General features: G+C 56.8%; 2 protein-coding genes across 2 annotated transcripts in view; both read right to left on the bottom strand.

Moving 5' to 3' along the window:
• Positions 1-3,915: 3,915 nt before the first annotated feature.
• Positions 3,916-10,178, bottom strand: LOC121355093. The gene is made up of 3 exons (XM_041470267.1): positions 9,351-10,178; positions 4,043-8,527; positions 3,916-3,944 (listed from the first exon to the last, which is right to left on the bottom strand). The coding sequence occupies exons 2-3, from the start codon at positions 5,220-5,222 to the stop codon at positions 3,916-3,918; spliced, it is 1,209 nt and encodes a 402-aa protein (XP_041326201.1). The 5' UTR covers positions 5,223-8,527; positions 9,351-10,178.
• PPP6R2 (protein phosphatase 6 regulatory subunit 2) overlaps positions 8,476-21,163 on the bottom strand; it is a 58,713-nt gene continuing 46,025 nt past the window's right edge. Inside the window, exons 16-24 of the mRNA XM_041470266.1 lie at positions 19,817-19,874; positions 18,937-19,064; positions 17,935-18,089; positions 15,232-15,385; positions 14,795-14,883; positions 14,161-14,347; positions 10,485-10,643; positions 9,351-9,509; positions 8,476-8,527 (exon numbers count right to left, since the gene is read on the bottom strand). Coding sequence (XP_041326200.1) covers positions 8,476-8,527; positions 9,351-9,509; positions 10,485-10,643; positions 14,161-14,347; positions 14,795-14,883; positions 15,232-15,385; positions 17,935-18,089; positions 18,937-19,064; positions 19,817-19,874 — 1,141 coding nt within the window. The remainder of the gene's footprint in view (positions 8,528-9,350; positions 9,510-10,484; positions 10,644-14,160; positions 14,348-14,794; positions 14,884-15,231; positions 15,386-17,934; positions 18,090-18,936; positions 19,065-19,816; positions 19,875-21,163) is intronic.

Here is a 21,163-nt window from a genome sequence, read left to right as displayed (position 1 = left end):
TGGCAGAAAATCCCTTTCCATTCCACAAACCCCAGACCCAGCAGGGGAATGTTTATATTCCAAGGGGGGGAATATTTACAGGCCTGGGAAGTTTTCATTTAAATTCCATTAAATAATAAAATATTTAGGATTAAACACTATTTCCATTCCATCAGAAAACCAGGAATAATCCTTTCTTTCTGGTGCTTTTAGCCCAGTTTCTGTCCTACTTGGAGACAGTTGCGATGCCCAGGCTGGAGTCTGGGATCCCTCACAGGAAATGGACACAGAATTCCTGTTCCCTGCCCCACAGCCCCACTCCCACGGGATCTCCATTGTCCCCTGGGAAAGGATCAACTTCTCCCTGCATGGCCCACAGGGAACCCCGGGGCTGAGCATTCCCAAAGGACGTTTTCCTTCTGTTCTGTGGAATTCTGACGGGGGGGCCCCATTCCCAACAGGGAAGTGGCTCAGGGGGTTCCCGTGACCAAATCCCAGAGCTCTGGCTCTGCCCGGAGCTCGTGGGGACACCAGGGGTGGATGAACTGGGACACTGGGATGGGATAACTGGGATACTGGGATGGGATAACTGGGATACTGGGATGGGATAACTGGGATACAGGGATGGATGAACTGGGACACTGGGATGGGATAACTGGGACACTGGGATGGGATAACTGGGATACTGGGATGGGATACCTGGGATACTGGGATGGGATAACTGGGATACTGGGATGGGATAACTGGGATACTGGGATGGGATAACCGGGATACAGGGATGGGATAACTGGGATACAGAGATGAGCTGGGATACAGAGATGAACTGGGATACTGGGATGCACTAACTGGGACACAGGAATGCACTAAGTGGGATAAGGAGCTGTGAGGAGCAGAGGGAAGAGCACAGGGAACAGAAATCCATTGTTGGAATCGGGATGGATTTAAGGCACTCGGAACAGTGGGAATTGGGAATGATTGTTTTCCATGGGCTTGGGCACAGGACCTTCTCCTGTTTCCCGTGATGTGGGGTGGAACAGGACTGGATCCAAGCTGGAATGGGAAGAGGTGGCTCCTTCCAGACTAAATCCAAGGCTTTGGATTGCTTTGGAACCACCAGTGTGGTCAGCGCCGTGCCCTGGAACAGCTCCTGGATCCAAGGGGCCTCAGAGCTGGAAGTGTCCGAGGGAGGAAAACCTTTGGGAAAGCTGCAGGTCTGGAGGGAGGGGAGGAGCAGGGATGGGAATTGCAGGATGTGATGAATACACGGGAATTAACTGCAAATTAACAGGAGCCAGGGGAGGGGAGGGGAGGGCTGCAGGGAGGGGAGGGAAGGGAAGGGAAGGGAAGGGATTGGGATTTCCCCCACTTTTCCAGATTCTGCCATGGCCAATCAGACACAGATTGGAGTTTGAACATTCCTGGGACCATAGAGAGGAGCTGGGAAAGAGCTGAAGTGTCTGTGCAACGTCACTGCCAGGAGTGGGAACAGGGAGCTGAGGAGCAGGGAATGGCTGCAGGGAGCTGGGAATGGCTGCAGGGAGCAGGGAATGGCTGCAGGGAGCAGGGAATGGCTGCAGGGAGCAGGGAATGGCTGCAGGGAGCAGGGAATGGCTGCAGGGAGATGGGAATGGCTGCAGGGAGATGGGAATGGCTGCAGGGAGCAGGGAATGGATGCAGGGAGCTGGGAATGGCTGCAGGGAGATGGGAATGGCTGCAGGGAGCAGGGAATGGCTGCAGGGAACAGGGAATGGCTGCAGGGAGATGGGAATGGCTGCAGGGAGCTGGGAATGGCTGCAGGGAGATGGGAATGGCTGCAGGGAGCTGGGAATGGCTGCAGGGAAATGGGAATGGATGCAGGGATCAGGGAATGCATGAGGGCCAGGGAACAGCTGCAAGGACCATGGAACAGATGTGAGGAGCAGGGAACAGCAAGGACCAAGGGATGACTCCAAGGACCAGAGATGGACTCCAGGGAGCCAGAATTCACAGGAGGACATGGAAGGCACACAAGGACCACGGAACAAGGGAACTGCAGGCCCAGCTCTGGGCTCAGGAGTGGAGCAGCCAGAATTCCCGGTCGCAATCCCAGCACCCCAGGGGCACTCGAGGTTCTCCAGCAGCATTTTGGGAAAGAAGAGTGGGAGAAGCATTTCCATGGAGAGAAGAACATTTGCTGTGCCTGTGGATCCTCATGTGTGGATCCATGAGATCCAGCCAAGGGCATCCTCCAGCAGTGCCCTCACTGCCAAAAGCACCAAACCCATCCCTAGGGGGTTGGGGATTCCCTGTAGGGGAATCCCCACAGCATTCCCACAGTTCCTACAGAGCTCTGCAAAACTACCTCTGGGCATCAAAATTACAGGAGAAAGGATTTCTTCCTTGTTTCCATCTGTCCAAGGAATTTGAGGGAATCAAAAATAGAAGGGAAGGCTCTGCCTTCCAGAAAAGCCCCGAATTCAGGAAGAGAGGAAAATCCCTCTCTTCCCATCAGCATCAAATACAAAAATACAGTTTCCATGGGAATATCCCACTGCTGGGAGAGGTGAGGACTACCAGGGAATACTGGGAATTCTGTACAAATCCAGGTGGGAGCTGGGACACCACAAAGCCCTTCCTGGATGAGGTAAGAGAGGTTCAGGTGAGCAAAGCCACCGGGGAGGAGCCAAATTGTTCCTTTTCCATTTGTTTGTCCCAAAGTTCAGCCCTAAATACGCCTGAAAACCCCTGGGTTTGCTGGAGCTTCCCACCATGGAGGGAAAAACCAGGATCAAAAATCCCATTCTCAGCCCAAGCCCAACAGCATTCCTGATAAAGTCAGAAATGTTATCCAGGACGAAACCAGCGGGAACTGATCCAACCCATCTTCCAAAGGATCTCAGACTTTCACTGACGGAATGTTGGAGTTGGTGCTTCAAGGGCACCATTCCTGCCACTGCCACATGTCATTAACTAACACAGGTAATTATTCACTAATTATTCATTAACACTGCTGAATTTTAGAGCCGATTCCCGACCGGTAACACCAAAATCCCAAATCCAGTCTCAGCAGGGCAAAGGGAAAAATCCCGATAGCAAGGTGAAGGGAGAACAGTCACAAGGAAAGCCCTCCACCCCGGGTTTCCATGGATACACCACAGCAGCACACCCCATTCCAGGGCAGGGCTGAGCCTCCAGCCCTTCCCTGAGGACACAGCCAGCATTCCAGGGAGCACATCCCTGTCCCCCAGAGGGGAGCACCGGGAAGCAGCACAGGACGGAGCCAGGAGAGCGGGAATGGGAAATGTTCCACAGCAGGAACAGCTTCCCAAAGGTGGGATGGGGCCAGGAGAGCGGGAATGGGAAATGTTCCACGGCAGGAACAGCTTCCCAAAGGTGGGATGGGGCCAGGAGAGCGGGAATGGGAAATGTTCCATGGCGGGAATGGGAAATGTTCCACGGCAGGAACAGCTTCCCAAAGGTGGGATGGGACCAGGAGAGCGGGAATGGGAAATGTTCCACGGCAGGAACAGCTTCCCAAAGGTGGGACAGGACCAGGAGAGCGGGAATGGGAAATGTTCCATGGCGGGAATGGGAAATGTTCCATGGCAGGAACAGCTTCCCAAAGGTGGGACGGGGCCAGGAGAGCGGGAATGGGAAATGGCAGAGCAGCTCCCAATCCCAACACGTGCAGCTGCGGCTGGCGAGGAGGGAGCAGGAATTCTCTCAGGGCAGCACCGAGCCCAGCGAGCCCCAGCTCAAACCAGCTCAGAGCCAGTCCATGAGAGACGGCAGCGGGAAGACAGGTACAGCTTGGATACACCCTGGATACAGCCCAGACACACCCTGGACACACCCTGGGTACACCCTGGACACGCCCTGGACACGCCCTGGACACGCCCCTGATACACCCAGGACACACCCAGGATACACCCGGGATACACCCGGGATACACCCCAGTTACACCCAGGACACACCCAGGATACACCCTGGACACACCCTGGGTACCCGCTGGACACACCCCAGGTACACCCAGGATACACCCAGGATACACCCAGGACATACCCGGAATACACCCTGGACACACCCTGGGTACACACTGGACACACCCCAGTTACACCCAGGATACACCCAGGATACACCCCAGTTACACCCAGGACACACCCAGGATACACCTTGAGCTCTTCACTAAGCACCACGCTCCAGTTTTTCTGATAGATCAATTCTGTTTTTTCCAATAAATTCTGTTTTTTCCAATGGATCAATTCCCAGCCCACCCAGTGGGGCAGAAAGGTCCCCTCAGGATGAGAGGGATCCCCGAGGGGTTGGGATTTCAAGGCTGGCACAGGGATGTGCTCCAAGGATTGCCACTGATAAATCAGGATTTTAATGACAGTTCCCTGGCCAGTGTGGGAAAAGTAACTCTGGGATGCCACTGGAGAACAAGAAAGTAATTCCAATGATATTTCCTTCAGATATGTTCTTTGGGAATGTCCCTGCACCTCCACTCCAGACCTTTCACTGGGAGGTCTGGGAACTGGGATGCCCAAACCCTTTGGAACAGACACTGAGGGCAGCACAGGGCTTTTGGGGGATTTTTTTGGTTTTTTTTTTTGTTTTTTTTTGGTTTTTTTTTTTTTTTCCAATCTGTGCCCCTCAGGGTTTCCATTCCCTGCCCACCTGCAGCTCTCCAAAGAGAGTTTCTTGATGAAACCTTGGGATTCCATCCCAGGGACAGCAAAGCCTTGGGACACTTGGGGAATTTCCCTTGGGCTTTGCTGAGGACACAGGACCCCAACAAAGACCCGGGATTTTGCCTGCCACAAGAAGAGAGGGAATTCTGTTTTTGAGAAGTTTTTGGCTGTGGAATTGCTGAGGGAATGACCAGAATATTCCCTGCTGGCTGCCCTTCCAGGGTGCAGGGTGCAGTGGGAAGAGGACTCCCCCGGGACACGCAGGGAACTCTGGACACGCCTCTGGATGCCCCTGGACTGAGGGGGTACGGAAGCCCCCCAGCCTGAGCCCCAGGAATGCTCAATCCCAGCACCCTGCTCCATCTGCCGTGGGATCACAGCTCCACACACGCTGGGGTTTGGGATTCCCAGCCCTCCAGCTCTGCACCCAGGTGCCCCCACAGGAGACATGCCTGGGAAGGGGCACCCGATGTGACAGGGATGGGGACGCTCCCAACACCACGGGGCTTTCCCATCCCCACAATGGGATTCTTCCATCATCCCACATCCCCCCAGGGACAGGCGTGCCACCATCCAGGAATTACCTGGGACTGGCCAAAGGGATGAGTTTAGCTCTAACTGTGCCCAGGAGCCCACTCCCCTCCCCTCCCATCCCAGCGTGGAGCAGTTGGCACAGCGGGATCACCGGATCCCTGGATCAATGCCCAGGCAGGCAGAGCCACTGCACGGAACATTCCAGAACCATCCCCCAGGAACCTGGCCTTGCTGCTTTTGCTCTTGACCCTGGAGATAAAAAGCCAGCTCCTCGTGCTCCCAGTGCCCCCCTCCCAGGGTTCTCACGAGATCCAAGTGTGTGTGGATGAATGTCCCTGGAATGACACAGATCCGTGTCCAGCCCCACCCTGTGCATATGGGAGATTCCAGGCATGAGGCAGCAGGGAAGCGTGGAGCAGGACTTGGGGGGAGCCTTCATCACTTGGACACGGAGCCCAGCAGGGCCAGGGGATCAGGGGACACAGGGAATTCCATCCTCAGAAGCCAAGAGATGCTGCTCCAGCCCTAGAAACCCTTCCCCGGAGCACAGGGAGAAGGAAACCCCAGGTGGGACACCCCAAGCCCTCCACACCCGCTGTGTCTCCGGAGGGACGGGAAGCTCTGCCTCAGAAGGATTCCCACTCCTGGTTTCCCCACAAAAGCACCGGAGCCAGGCCAGGAGCTGGCTCTGGCTCTGCTCAGAGCTGCAAACCCCGGCAGCCCAAGCAGCAGGAGCAGGGTCTGGGTCAGCCCCTGGCTGGTGGGAGTGGAGAGGTGGAATGAACTGAGAGCCCCAATCCCAGCCGTGGAGGGATCATCCACAGGCACCAAACCCATGGAATTTGTGCATCTCCACAGGTCTGACCAAGCCCCAGTGATGTGTCTCAGCACTAAGTAATAAATTAACCCACTAACGAGCCCCCAGTAATGAGCTGTGTTCAGATCTGGATATGCCCAAGGATATTATTATAATCATCATTATTATTAATATAATTATTATTAATAAAGCTCTCACTGACACTCAGGGACTCGAAGCCAAAGCTGAGGAATGCCAGGCTGGAATTGCAGCAGAAGGCACAGCCAGCCCCACCTCTGGGAGCCACCGTGGGGTCACTGCTGCCCCATCCCTGCCCAGGTGGAACCACTGCTCCCAAAGCTCAGCAGCTCGGGGGTGGAGGCCCTGTCCTGTCCCTCATGCCACGTGAGGGGACCCTGCTGTGACCCCACCCCACCCAAAGCACTGCTCCCACGGGAAGGGTCCGAGCTGGAAGGATGATCCATCTGTGGGACATTTCCCTCGCCCCCCGATCCCACACGGATCTGGGCACAGCTGCCCCCGGGGCAGGCAGGGGAACAGGCTGGAAGGGCACCCTGCCATCCCCCGGGATCCAGCCAGGCTGTACCAGCACATGGATCCTTCAGCTTCCGTGGAATCAGCTCTGGGGCCCAGGAATGCCCGATGTACAGCAGAACTCTAGCACCAATCCTTGGAAAATTAAGACTTTAATGTGTCTCCAGTCAGGACCTCAAAGCCACTGATCCTGTCTGAGAGTCCTGGCTGGAGTGGGATTGATCCCTGAACACCAAGCAGGGGAAGCAAAGCACAAAGTGAGATTTTTTTTTTCCCTCCCAGTGCAATTAACTTTAAATTATTAATTTAATATTAATTCAGCGAGTGAAAACTTCCAGAACAAGAGCCCTGCACCACCTGATTCCCAAGGAATGGGGGCTGGGGGACAGCCCAGCCCTGCCAGCAGCACACGAGTGGCCCACAGCCCCAGTGCCCTCCGGGATGCCAGCCACCTCCAGCAGCAGCTCCTGGGACCCAGCCCCTGCTCCCTGGGCAGAACCCCCTGGCACACAGGGACCAGGGGCAGCCCCAGTGGGAACGCCTGGCTCCCCTCACTGCCCTCCCAGCCCAGGGAGGACATCCCACGAGCAGACACCACAGCACAAGGAGGGGATTTTGGGCAGCCAGGCTGCCCTGCTGGGGATGGGAGGTGCTTCCCACCCTCGGGAATGCATCCCAAAGCAGCGGTCTGGCTCCCTGTGTGCCAAGCTCCAGGCTTTGCTCCAAAGGGAGGATTTCTCAGGATTCCACATCCCGGGGGTTCCAGCTCAGCTGTCCCAGGTGGCCCAACCCCTCCCTCCCAGTGCCCCTCATGTGCCCCCCAGGCTGGGCTGGCAGTGAGCTCAGAGCCTGGCACCAGCATGGCATTCCCGGGAGCGGGGCTCCAGCCTGGGCACATCCCACATCCCACATCCCACATCCCAGCTCCAGGTGCTCCCCTCACCTGGCCCTGCTCTCCCATCCCCCCTGAGGGATCCGGATGTCCCCACGGCTCTCCCATGACCACCCCCCCAACGCTGTCATCACCAGGTACAAAGTGCAAAAGTGTTGCTGTTCCTGCATCCATTAAAAACTTTAAAAACAGAACAAAACAAACAGAAAAAGGATTTCCATCATCATTTGCAAATACATTAATTCAGTCTCCAAAGAGCCAGCAAAACCCTGGTCACCTCCCCGTGGGCAGGGTCCCCTGGGGGCCAGCACGGCCATCGGCAGGAGAGGCCACCTCCGACCCGGCCCAGCCCCTGCCCTGATCCACCACGTGTCCATGGAGGGCCCGGAGCAGTGCTGGAATGCAGGGACATCCCGTTCCCTGGGCAGCTGGGCCTCAGCGTCACTCCCTGGCTCCGGCCGGGGACAGCCCCGGCCTCGGCCCTGCCAACCCAATCCAAGCCCTCCCTGCTCCCCCCACGAAGTGTTGGCATTCCTCCTCTCCTGTGAAATGTTTCTGGTAAGGCTTTATTGCTCTACAAAGCGGTGCAAAGGCTGCCCGAGGACAGCTCCATCAGGAACTTTGGTCACACGGCTGCGGGATTTGTGCGCTGGCCCCGGCCGCCGCTGGACCTGCTACCTTCCCAAGAGAAGCTGAATACTGTGTGCAATAACACTGGGAAAACAGCACTGAACCCCAAATCCAAAACAAAAACCAGGGGCACGGGGAAGGGGACAACTCAGATCAGGCAGAAGGCTTGGGAAGAGCCCGTCATTCCCGTGAGGACTGAACTCAATGCTACATTTCGACAATGCCGAGTGTCTTTCCGAACGGATCGGTGCTGTTGGATCTGCGTGTCTGGTCCTGAACGCCAGCTCGCTCTCATCAATGCAGCATTTATTAAAAAATAAAATTAAAATGAAAAAAAAAATAATAAAGAATTGACAAATTGCATCACCAGGGAGCAGCCTGGCCTGGCTCACACACGTCCCAGGGCGGCGGCGGCGGCATCAAGCGGGGCCGTTCAACGTGGCTTCGGCACAGGGCAAGGCCTCGTCGCTCCTGCAGGGACACCAGGGAGCAGCCTTAGGGACACGGGACACACCAGGAGAGCTCCCCCAGCTTCCCTCATCCCTCCTGGGAACGCCTTTCTGCTGGGACCCGAGCCCCGCCCTCTGGCTGTGTTCTGTCTGCCCAGGGAACCAGGAACCAGCTCTCTGGAACTCCCCCAGTGCCTCGTGGAATATTTACAGGGAAAATCAACATGGAATCAGGGAATGGCCTGGGTGGGAAGGGACCTAAAAGCTGTCTAGTTCCAACCCCTTCCAAGGTGATCAGAGGGATGGGGCATCTCTAACATGAAGGGAGGCTGAGAGTTAGGAATGTTCAGTGGGGGAGAGCTCAGAGCCCCTGGCAGGGGAAAATCAACATGGAATCAGGGAATGGCCTGGGTGGGAAGGGACCTAAAAGCTGTCTAGTTCCAACCCCTTCCAAGGTGATCAGAGGGATGGGGCATCTCTAACATGAAGGGAGGCTGAGAGTTAGGAATGTTCAGTGGGGGAGAGCTCAGAGCCCTGGCAGGGCCTGCAGGGGCTCCAGGAGAGCTGCAGAGGGACTGGGGACAAGGGATGGACAGGACACAGGGAATGGCTCCCACTGCCAGAGGGCAGCCATGGATGGGATCTTGGCCATGAGGAATTCCTGGCTGGGCTGGAATTGCCAGAGCAGCTGGGGCTGCCCCTGCATCCCTGCAGTGCCCAAGGCCAGGCTGGACACTGGGGCTGGAGCAGCCTGGCACAGTGGGAGTGTCCCTGCCATGGCAGGGTGGCACTGCAGGGGCTCTGGGGTCCCTGCCCACCCAGCCACGCCAGGATTGTGCCCTCACCTGTCTCTCGTGGCCGTTTCTGTGGCAGTTGTGACAGCAGTGGCCACTCTCTGATGCCCGTCCGTGTGCGTGGCCGCGCTGTTCCGGGCTCCTCGGGGGGCAGCGGCCGTCCCGGCGTCGGCCGCGGGAAGCGTCTCCAGAGCCTTTCCGTCAGAGCCGCTGCGGGACAGGGCAGGGACACGTCAGTGGAGCTCAGCCCACGGGAAAGGCAGACTCACGCTGGAATGGGGCTCCAATTCCAGTGGGGGAAACAAAATTCCTCCTGCTCTCCTCACACAGGCCTGAAGATCCCATCGGGAATGGGAACTGGCAGTAAGCTGGGATCCAAATCAGCACGCACATCCCGGAGGCTCCGGGTCCCAAACCCCACAGGACACACCAGAACAGCTCCTCGAGGGAGGCATTCCCAACTCCTGCTGCAAATCCGGTCTGAGAGCTCCCAAAGCACCACTGCCACTGCCATTGCTGGGGTGGCACAGCCTGCTCTGCTCCACAGCCTCTGCCCAAGGGACTCCTCAGGCTTCTGGGACACCCAGAAAATCCTGGGTTTAGGGGCAGATCCTAAAACCCCATGGAGGAAAGCCCCCAGGGATTGGATGTCCAGAATCCAAACATGCTGAATGAAGGTGCTCCAGGGACCATGGAGGTGCCACCTGAGGGACAACATCCCCAGTGAGGCACCAACAACCAAAACTCAAATCCTGGGAAAGGAGAACTGCAGGAACAAACCCTCCCAATCTCTTCTTTGGAATAAACCCACCCAGGAGGAGGGATATCTGTGCACATCCCATTTTTTGGCTTCCAAGGCAGAGGATGAGATGCCCCAAGAATGACTTTAGGGGCTCCAGGAGAGCTGCAGAGGGACTGGGGACAAGGGATGGACAGGACACAGGGAATGGCTCCCAGTGCCAGAGGGCAGCCATGGATGGGATCTTGGCCATGAGGAATTCCTGGCTGGGCTGGAATTGCCAGAGCAGCTGTGGCTGCCCCTGCATCCCTGCAGTGCCCAAGGCCAGGCTGGACACTGGGGCTGGAGCAGCCTGGCACAGTGGGAGTGTCCCTGCCATGGCAGGGTGGCACTGCAGGGGCTCTGGGGTCCCTGCCCACCCAGCCACGCCAGGATTGTGCCCTCACCTGTCTCTCGTGGCCGTTTCTGTGGCAGTTGTGACAGCAGTGGCCACTCTCTGATGCCCGTCCGTGTGCGTGGCCGCGCTGTTCCGGGCTCCTCGGGGGGCAGCGGCCGTCCCGGCGTCGGCCGCGGGAAGCGTCTCCAGAGCCTTTCCGTCAGAGCCGCTGCGGGACAGGGCAGGGACACGTCAGTGGAGCTCAGCCCACGGGAAAGGCAGACTCACGCTGGAATGGGGCTCCAATTCCAGTGGGGGAAACAAAATTCCTCCTGCTCTCCTCACACAGGCCTGAAGATCCCATCGGGAATGGGAACTGGCAGTAAGCTGGGATCCAAATCAGCACGCACATCCCGGAGGCTCCGGGTCCCAAACCCCACAGGACACACCAGAACAGTTCCTCGAGGGAGGCATTCCCAACTCCTGCTGCAAATCCGGTCTGAGAGCTCCCAAAGCACCACTGCCACTGCCATTGCTGGGGTGGCACAGCCTGCTCTGCTCCACAGCCTCTGCCCAAGGGACTCCTCAGGCTTCTGGGACACCCAGAAAATCCTGGGTTTAGGGGCAGATCCTAAAACCCCATGGAGGAAAGCCCCCAGGGATTGGATGTCCAGAATCCAAACATGCTGAATGAAGGTGCTCCAGGGACCATGGAGGTGCCACCTGAGGGACAACATCCCCAGTGAGGCACCAACAACCAAAACTCAAATCCTGGGAAAGGAGAACTGCAGGAACAAACCCTCCCAATCTCTTGTTTGGAATAAACCCACCCAGGAGGAGGGATTTCTGTGCACATCCCATTTTTTGGCTTCCAAGGCAGAGGATGAGATGCCCCAAGAATGACTTTCTTCCCAGTTTCCATCCAGAACAATTCTTTCTCCCTCTCTCCCAGAGCAAACCTCCACAAAAGGGAGGAAAGCTGGAGATGGCTGAGCTGGAATCCTGTCACAGGCTCCGGGGGAGTTTATGGAATAAAATAATCCCAGCTGGATAATTGGACATGTGATGGAGATTGGAGACTGAGGTTCTATTTCTGGAGCACTTCTCTTGAAAAAAAACCATGAAAATGAGGAATAATGAGATCCAAACACTCCCTTTCCTCCAGGGCTCACAAGCTCCTCAGAAGTACCAAAATACACCTTGGAGAGACACAGGGATGGAGCCGCGTTCCCAGGAACGTCGCTGGAAAAAAACACTTCCCACACAAAAAAACTGGAGCTCGACATTTCCATGGTTCTAAGAGAAACTTCTGAAGCCCAATCCCTGGAGTTTCCAGGGCAGGAGGATTCCAGAGGTACCTGAGCACCCACGGGGGCTTGGGAATTTCTCTGCCTTCCCTGGACTCCTGGAAAATTCCAGCTGGACACACAGGGCTAGACCCAGGAGTGACACAGCCCAAACAAGGACTTTGTGTGGCATGTCCTGTTGTCCCCTGGACACTCCAGGGGTGGGACCCCAAACCTCCCCGGGCAGTGGGATCCAAACTGGGAAACTGAGAGCAATTCCTGAGCTGCATCTCCGTAAGGATGCCGTGGGCAGCTGGGATGGGGCTCACAGAGGGTGGAACATCTGGAGGATTTACTGGGCTGCAACATCTGGTTTTCCACAGAATCCACAGAGGCCTTGGGCAGCTCCAAGGATAAAAGACCTCCAACTGGATTCCAGGGACAAGGGGAAGGAAAACCCTGAGTCTCTGAGAGCTCCAAGGAGAATCAGAGATCCCTGTGTGGATTCCATTTATTCCAGGGGCACAAGGGGATGGAAAAACTGTCCCTATGCAACAGGAATGGGGTTTGGTGCAGGTTTTGGGGAAGTGCTTGGAGAGTCACAACCCACCCAGTGACTCCAAAGTGTTCCTGATTTCCCTGGAATCACTAAGGAAGGTGGTAACAAATGGATATTCCCAGTGCAGGCTGAGGGGTCTGGGAGAGCTGAGGCCACTGGGAACGCTCTGGGTGGTGATTCCCACTGGGAGCCCAGGCCTGGAGCAGCTCCAGTCCCAGCTGTGGCACGGCCCCTGTCCCCCCACAGCTTCCCCTGGGATCTCTGGCCAAGGACACAGCTGTGGAGAGCCACAGACACCTGCCAGGGGAGGCCATGGGTGCTCTTTGCCACAAGGGAATCAGCTCTGGAGAAGGGCAGGCAGGCAAAGGCAGGCAGGTTCAGGAAGCTCTATCCCTCTGGAATGTGGTACAGACACTTGTCTGGAGAGGAAAACATTCCCAATGTGCCAAACCAGGAACAAACACTTCCCTCCTGCCAGGAAAGCAGGGAAGAGGTGAGAACATCTCCAAGAGGATGGACACAGGAACAGGAACAGCTGGAGCTGGGCTGGGGAGGGTTAGGTGGGGATCAGGAAAGGCTCTTCCTCCAGAGGGTGCTGGCACTGGAACAGCTCCCCAGGGAATGGGCACGGCTCCAGAGCCCCAGGAATGTCTGGACAGCTCTGGGATTGTTGGGCTTTCCTGGGCAGTTGGACCAACGACCCAGTGAGTCCTGCTCAGCACATTCCCTGATCCTCCTGGGAACCCCAGGCAAGGTCCTGCTGTGCCCACACCATGGTCCAGGGGAGGAAAAGCACCTGGAGCACAGCTTGGATCAGATCCAATGGACCCAACTCCACACAACCCAGGAGAAGGAGAGGCTGCTTTCAGCACAGATGGAACTGCTGTGCCTTCCCTCACCCTCTGCTTCCCACCAAGCCACAGCCAGGCCATTCCCAAGCACAGAGAGAGCATTTATCAGAATTAACGCATTTATCAGAACGAATGCATTTATCAAACTGAAATATATCAAAATTAACTGTGTTTACCAAAGTGAATGCATTTATCCAAATTAACTGCATTTATCAGAATTAATGCACTTATCAAAATCAAATGTACTACGTAATGTAATTAATGCAATTATCAGAATTAATGCATTTCTCAGAATGAGCTGCTCTCGACCTAACAGACCCTGGGATAACTCCTGCCCTAATTCCAGGGAATTCTGCAATCCCAGTGGTTTCCCAGCCCCCCGGGCCCCCAGGAGCTGCTGCTGGCTGAGCACACCCAGGGATGACCCCAAACTGTCACCAAGCATTGTTGAAGGAAACTCCTGATCCTGAGTCAGGTGCACAAACCCAGGGACTCAGGTGAAAAACACAAGGAAATCCATGGCAGAGTATGAGGAAAAACCTCAGAATCTTAGAACTGGGTAAAATCTCTGTGGATGCAGCAGATGCTGACTGGGCTGGGTAGCAGCTCATGCCCCATGACTGGAGCAGGCTGGATTGAGGATCCAATTCCTACAAACCTGCCCAGTCCCTGGATCTCCTCCAGCCTTTCCTGGTGCTTTTATCATTGAATGCCTTTGGGGAAAACGAGAACCTGAGTGGGTTAAACCTTTCCCCCATGGCTGCAGGAGCCTTTACTCTGATTTTCTGAGTGATCCCATCTGGATCCTGCCCTGAGTCCAATCCCAGATCATGGACAGAGATGCTCTTGTGACACTGGAGTGGCCCAAAGGAGCCCCAACCCTTCCCTGGAATAACCCTGTGCTAAATGTCCCTCAGTCCCCCCCGTGCCACGCCAGGGGCAGGACCTGCTCCCAGGGGACACCGGGACACGGAGCCCACAGGGAGGGGACACTGGAACCACGCGGGGCCATCCCAGGGGCCATCCCAGCCCACGGAGATCCCTTCCCACCTGGAGGGAGCTGCCCTGTCCTTGCTGGGCTCCTGCGCCGTGGCCGTGGATTCCGTGCCAGCCTTGGCCTTGTCGTCGTCGTCGTCGTCGCTCTCGGAGCTGCCCGAGGAGCTGCTGTCCAAGGCCACCAGCGGCGCCTTCCGTGTCCCACACGCGTTCCACACACAGGGAGAGGCAGCAGTGCTGGCTGGGGGAGGAACAGCCCACACTGGAACCTCAGGAAAGCTCCCTGGAACAGCCTGAGGGGTCAAACAGGGCCTGCAGCCACTGCAGATGGTCTGGGGATCATGGGATGGGTTGGGTGGGAAGGATCTCAAAGCCCACCCAGTGCCACCATGGGCAGGGACACCTGCCACTGTCCCAGAGTGCTCCCAGCCCCATCCAGCCTGGCCTGGGACACTTCCAGGGATAAATGAAGTGTCCCTGTGGTATCAGCTCCAACCCACTGCAGCTCCATCCCTTCCCTGCTGACATTGTCCCAACAAACCCTGGGGATCTCTGCCTTCGTTCCGCTCACTGATCCCGCAGGGAATGCTGAGGGCTGGGGCCCTGCAGGGAGGTTTCTCCCGCCCCAGGTGCTCCATGCAGAGCTCCCAGGGGCTGAGAGCACGCCGTGTGGCCCCGTGTCACTCACAGTTCTTGTCCTGGCCCTGCGCCGGGGTCCCGTCGGTGCCGCTGCTCTCGGTGCCCACGGGGGAGCTGCAGCGAGGGTTGGTCTCGGAGCTGGGGAGGGAAGAGCCCTGAGCAGGGAGCCAGGATCATCCCAGAGCTTCCCAGCAGCCCCAGGAGCAGTCACCAGCCCTGCTCTTCCTTCCCATCACTGTTCTGAATTTATCTAAACCTTATTTCCTGGTTTTCTGTGTCCCACCCCAGTCAGGAGCACTGGGAAGCAGCAGGAAGCACAAAGGAGCCCTGACCCAGGATCATCAGACAGTATTAAACAACAAAAGGGAAGACATGGGAAGGGAAGGGGAAGAAGAAAGGATTACAGCCAGGCACTCTTATCAAAACATATCCCAAATATTCCCCGGTTGCCAAGCCCCAGGGGAGCTGGAATTCCATGGCTCTTACCAGCAGAAAGGCTGGAAGTCTGTGAACTTGGCCCAGCCCTTCTCCTCCGGGGCGCTGCTCTGCGGGGCGGCCGAGTCCCACACGCTGGAGCCCACGTCCATGGCCACGGGCGGCGTGGGGCCCGCGGGCTCGAACACGGCCGTCCAGCCAGCCCCTGGGGACACCACAGCCTGGGTGCCAGCCCAGCGCCAGCCGGCCAGGAGCACCCCAGGGACAGACCAGGGACACAGCAACCCGGCCCAGGGATGCCCCAGGGACACCCCAGGGACACCCCTGGGATCCCATGGACACAGCAACCCGGCCCAGGGACATCCCAGGGACACCCCAGGGATCCCATGGACACAGCAACCCGGCCCAGGGACATCCCAGGAACATTCCAGGGATCCCATGGACACAGCAACCCGGCCCAGGGACACCCCAGGGACACCGCTGGGATCCCATGGACACAGCAACCCGGCCCAGGGACACCCCTGGGACACCCAAGGGATCCCATGGACACAGCAACCCGGCCCAGGGACTCCCCTGGGACACCCAAGGGATCCCATGGACACAGCAACCCCACCCCGGGGACACCCCAGGGATCCCATGGACACACCAACCCAGCCCAGGGACACCCCTGGGACATCCCTGGGATCCCATGGACACAACAACCCGGCCCAGGAACATCCCAGGGACATTCCAGGGATCCCATGGACACAGCAACCCAGCCCAGAGACATCCCAGGGACATCCCTGGGATCCCATGGACACAACAACCCGGCCCAGGAACATCCCAGGGACATTCCAGGGATCCCATGGCAGCCCAGACACATCCCAGGGACATACCTGGGATCCCATGGACACAACAACCCGGCCCAGGAACATCCCAGGGACATCCCAGGGATCCCATGGACACAACAACCCGGCCCAGGAACACCCCTGGGATCCCATGGACACAGCAACCCAGCCCAGGAACACCCATGGGATCCCAGGGACATCCCAGGGACATAGCAACCCAGCCCAGAGACGTCCCAGGGATGCCAGGGACATTCCATGGACATGCCAGGGAAACAGCAACCCATCCCAAGAACAGCCCTGGGATCCCAGGGACATCCCAGGGACATGCCAGGGATGTCCCAGGGACCCCAGACACACAGCAACCCATCCCAGGGCCCCCTTCCACACCCGCCCGTGTCCCACAGAAATCCCCCTGGAGATGTTCTTCCCCAGGAGATGCATCCACGGAGACAAATGACACCGTGGGTGGCTTCCTCCCCCAAGCCAGTGATTCCCAGCTCCAAGTCCCTCAGTTCCCTGCCAAAAGCTCCCATCTCCATCTCCAGTGGTTGGGTTTCAGGTAAAGAGCTGATCAATGGATTCCAGTATTTAAGATCCTAAAAATCACCCACTGGTTTTTTCACAGTCCTGGACAATTCGTCCTCCAGAATTTACTTCCATTTCTAGTCCCATTTCCTACTTCCAGTCCTACAAATCCCACTTTTGGAACAGCATTTTTCCTTAGCTTTTCCCAGGGAAGAGGGAGGATTGCAGAGCTCTGCAGGAACAGAACGAGGCAAAAGAGCCCCCTCAGGGCTGCATCCCCAAAACTGATCCCAAATTCCAGCTGAGTCTCCAGAGGGTGACTGGGCTGCCACACAGGGCCCACTGGAACTGGGAGGTTCTTCCCAATGGACTGGAATTATCTGACACTTCCCAAGTGGTGCAGAGAGCAGGATCCTGGGATAACCCTGCCTGGTGCTCACAGTGACAACACAAAGGCAGCACTCAGAGAAAAAAAAATGGTATAAAACTCAAAAAGCGTGGAAAAATAGAAGGTTGGAAACATTTTTTGTCCCTTGGAACTGTTCTGCTGACAGCACCATGTGTGTCCAGCATTCCCATGGTGTCATTTACACAGAGAGTTGGGAAAATCCCTGAAGGGAGCAGACAAGATGGAAAAAGACAACTTACAGGGGCCTGGAGGGACAAGATGCAGGGAATGGCTTCCAGCCCCAGGTTTCGATGGGATCTTGGCCATGAGGAATTCCTGGCTGGGCTGGAATTGCCAGAGCAGCTGGGGCTGCCCCTGCATCCCTGCAGTGCCCAAGGCCAGGCTGGACACTGGGGCTGGAGCAGCCTGGCACAGTGGGAGTGTCCCTGCCATGGCAGGGTGGCACTGAGGGGCTCTGAGGTCCCTTCCCACCCAAACCCATTCCTGGGATTCCAGGAAAAGCCTGTCCCTCTGCACTCCTGCTCCAGTCAGTGTAGGGATGGGTTTGCCACAGGCAGAACACAGCTGGAAAAGCAGGAGAACAGGCAGGGATGAGGGTGTGGAGACAGCTGGCAAAGGTGGGCACACAACTCCTGTCCTGGGATGGGGGAGCTCAGGTCACATCCCTGCACTGCTGCTTTGATTGGATTTGCACTGAAGGAGCTGGGATTCAGGGAGCCACCATGGAAAGGCTGGGGTGTGAGGGGACCTTACAGCTCCTCTCATTCCAAGCCCTGCCATGGGCAGGGACCCTTTCCCTGGGATTCTCCCTGTGGGGCTGCCTGACACAAGGGCTGTTCTGGGCAGGGCTGCAGCTCCAGAGGCTCCAGAGGCACAAAGCGAGCCCTGGCATTCCCGTTTCCCCTGGCCAGGAGGAACTGGGGCCTCTCCAGGGGAGCTGGCAGTGTGTGAGTGCTGCTGTGATCCCTGCAGACGCAGGGATGCGCTCCCAACCTTGGCAGGAGTCCGAGTCCTTCTGCTCCGGGGTGCTGCCCTTGTGTGGGGAGGGCGGTGGCCGCTCCTCCTCCTCCTCCGAGTCCACGCTGCCGTCGTGGTCCCCGTTCTCCAGGTCACTCTTGGAGCTCTCTGACGTCTGTGATGCTCCAAACCTGAACGGGAACTGGGAATGAGCCACACCTGGATCCCTCAGCTCCTCCTCCCTGTCCCTGGGGAAACAGCCCAGAGCCTTTGCCAGGGTTGTTTCCCCCAAAATATTTCCCCCAGCTGCTCAGGGAAATTGTGGGTGCTCAGGGTGATTCCCCCAGATTCTCGAGGGCTTTGGTGGCAGCATTCCCTGGAGCTGCAGGACAGAGCCAGGGCTGGGGACACCACACAAACCAGTGCTCAGAGAGGGGACGGACACTGGTGTGGAGCCCACCCTGTGCCCAGGCAGGACCTGGGGCTTTTGATGCTTGGCAAGGACACAATGAAGTCTTGGACGTTTTCCCTGTTTCCTTTGATCACACTGCAGATTGGGAATTATGGAAATAACTTTATTTTAATGAGTGGCTCTGTCAAAGGGATGAAAAATCATTTCAAAGCCTGAGATGCCCCTGGGAGGCCTCTTGTTCTCACTTTTCTGATTTGAATGTTCTGAGAAAGAATGTTCTGCCCACTCCCCTCAGTCTCACCTCCTCCTCCTCCTCCTCCTCCTCTCCAAGGATGAGAGAAGGAGCAAATTCCAAGTGTTTCACACTAAGGGAGAGGGTTTTTAATGTGTTTGATGAAAGACTCATTAATTAGGTTTAAATCCCATTGTTAATTCCCTTGAACTGGATCTGTCTCCAGTTCAGGAGAACCCCCAGCACAAGAGGCAGGGAAAGTGCTCGGGGTTGTGTCAGATAAAACCTCACAGCTCCAAAATGACACAAAACCCAAGGAATTCCTCCTGGGCTGGATGGAAACGTGCAGATTCCCAGCAGCAGGGGGAATATCGGGGTTCTGCTTTCACCTTACCGTGTCCTGGACTTGACCTGGGTTGCGTAGGAGATGTCCTTCTCCTCCCAGATATCCTCCTCCTCCTCGTTGTCGTCGAACTGCTGGATGCGCTCGTTGCAGCAGGCCTCGAACAGGGAGGCGTTGGGCTGCAGGACCACAGGGAAATCACACTCCAGAGGTGCTCTGGAGACACTGCTTTAAGCCCAAGTCTCAGGGCTGACCACATCCAGCTTTGCTCAGGAGCTGGGATCACCTGGGACCACCTGGGATCACCACAGTCCAGCTGCTGCTTTGCTTTGGGGCAATAAGCCAGGAAAGGCCAGGAACAGCCTGGCAATGTTTGGATCCATGAGAAATCCATCTCTGCCTATGCTTCCCTAATCTGTGTCTGGAAATACGATCTAAAGCTGTGAGAGCTGGGGGTGCTCACCTGGACAGGAGAGGAATACAGGGGTATCTCAGAGCCCCTGGCAGGGCCTGAAGGGGCTCCAGGAGAGCTGCAGAGGGACTGGGAACAAGGGATGGACAGGACACAGGGAATGGCTCCCACTGCCAGAGGGCAGCCATGGATGGGACAGCCTGGCACAGTGGCAGTGTCCCTGCCATGGCAGGGTGGCACTGAGGGGCTCTGAGGTCCCTTCCCACCCAACCCATCCCAGGATTCCCTGATTCTAAGAACAGACTGGCACTGCAGGGAGGGAGGAAGATTCCCTCGGTGCCGGGGGTGCTGCCTCAGAGGGAACATTTCCTGGGAGGAGCTCCTGAGGGGCCGAGCAGTGCCCCGGCTCTCAGCCCCTCTGCACTGCCCAAACCCCCCCAAACCTCTGCTCTCTCAGAAGGCAAGCAGCACCTTTCCAGAGCCACATTCACTCCAGCCCCAGCCCGGATCCCCACTCACGCTGTCGTCGTCAGCGTCGATGTTGAAGTTGATCTCGGCGATGCGGTCAAAGGGAGCGCTGGGAGGGAGGAGGGAGGGAAGAGCCTCAGGGGTGGCCCAAGCTTCCAGGGGGACAGCAGCAGAGCCAGAGCCACCCCCGGGCTGGGACCCCTGCACAGCCACTCCTGCCCACAGTGTGCCCTCACCGAGGGAGGGGTTATTCCAGCCCAGAACATTCCCAGCCCGTGGCAGGGGGGCTCTGGAGGGGCTTCCTGGAGGACAGCCGGGGGGTCGGGCTGTGCTCCAGGGAACAGGGACAGGAGCAGAGGGAACGGCCTCAGGCTGGGCCAGGGGAGCTCAGGGTGGAATCAGCAGGAATTTCCCCATGGAAAGGGGGGTCAGGCCTTGGCAGGGGCTGCCCAGGGAGCTTTGCAGTGCCCATCCCTGGAGGTGTCCAAGGAATTCCTGGAGGTGGCACTCAGGGCTCTGGGCTGGGGACAGGTGGGCAGTGGGCACTGGATGGGCTGGGAGGGCTTCTCCAACCTCAGGGATTCTGGGATTCTGTGAATCTCAGTGCAGGAGTGGCTCAAAGCCTGAGGGGTGGCTGTTCTGTGAATATCCCAGGATATGAATATCCCGGGATGACCCAATTCCCAGTCCAAGCCAGGGGAGCCCCTGGTGGGAACAGCAGAGGGTGCTGCAGGCCCAGAAATTCCCAATTCCCAGAGCTTGGATCCAGGAAGAGCTCACTCTCCCTACTCATGCATCTGCAGCTTTTCCAGTGTCATTTTCTTTGAAAGACTCTCCAGTTCAACACTCCTGCAATCCCAGGGACACTGACACATGACTGATACTCCTTAAATATTCCAAATCACTTCCAGCCCAGTGTCCAACAGCTGGAAACAGCTGGCAGGGAGCACCACTCCCAGAATATTCCAGGTTTTGCAGGACATTCTCCTTTTCCAATCACAAACAAGAGCCATAGCATCCCAAGCACAGACTTTTTCCAGCTTCGTGTTCGTTTTACACGGGCACAAGGCCCCTGGGGCAGCTCCTCAGGGATTTAACTCCTCCCTGCCCCTCACTCACATGGGGCTGTATTTGCCAACAGTGAGAAGCCTATTTTATTATTTTATTTTATTTTATGCAGTGAGAAGCCTATTTTATTATTTTATTTTATTTTATTTTATTTTATTTTTTATTTTATTTTATAAAAATCTTTATGTGTAGAACTGAATAATTTCTGTTCAATTCAGCTCTGATTCTATTCTGGAACTTTTTGGCCTTATCAAGTTTCTGACATCTCTAAGGCTCAGGAAAAACCCTGGATGGGAAGGGCAGGGGTGCTGCCTTAGATCCCAAGGAATT

Source organism: Pyrgilauda ruficollis, unplaced genomic scaffold (assembly GCF_017590135.1).
Source record: "Pyrgilauda ruficollis isolate IOZ18807 unplaced genomic scaffold, ASM1759013v1 scaffold243, whole genome shotgun sequence".
Classification (NCBI taxonomy): domain Eukaryota; kingdom Metazoa; phylum Chordata; class Aves; order Passeriformes; family Passeridae; genus Pyrgilauda; species Pyrgilauda ruficollis.
This window is presented reverse-complemented; position numbering and strand designations above follow the sequence as displayed.

Coding starts and splice junctions, on each gene's coding strand:
- LOC121355093 (XM_041470267.1), bottom strand. CDS start 5,222: ATGGTGGCACGCCTGTCCCTGGGGGGATGTGGGATGATGGAAGAATCC. Junction 3,945..4,042: donor GTGTCCAGTGTGTACCCAGG/GTGTGTCCAGGG, acceptor GGGTGTGTCCAG/GGTGTATCCTGGGTGTGTCC.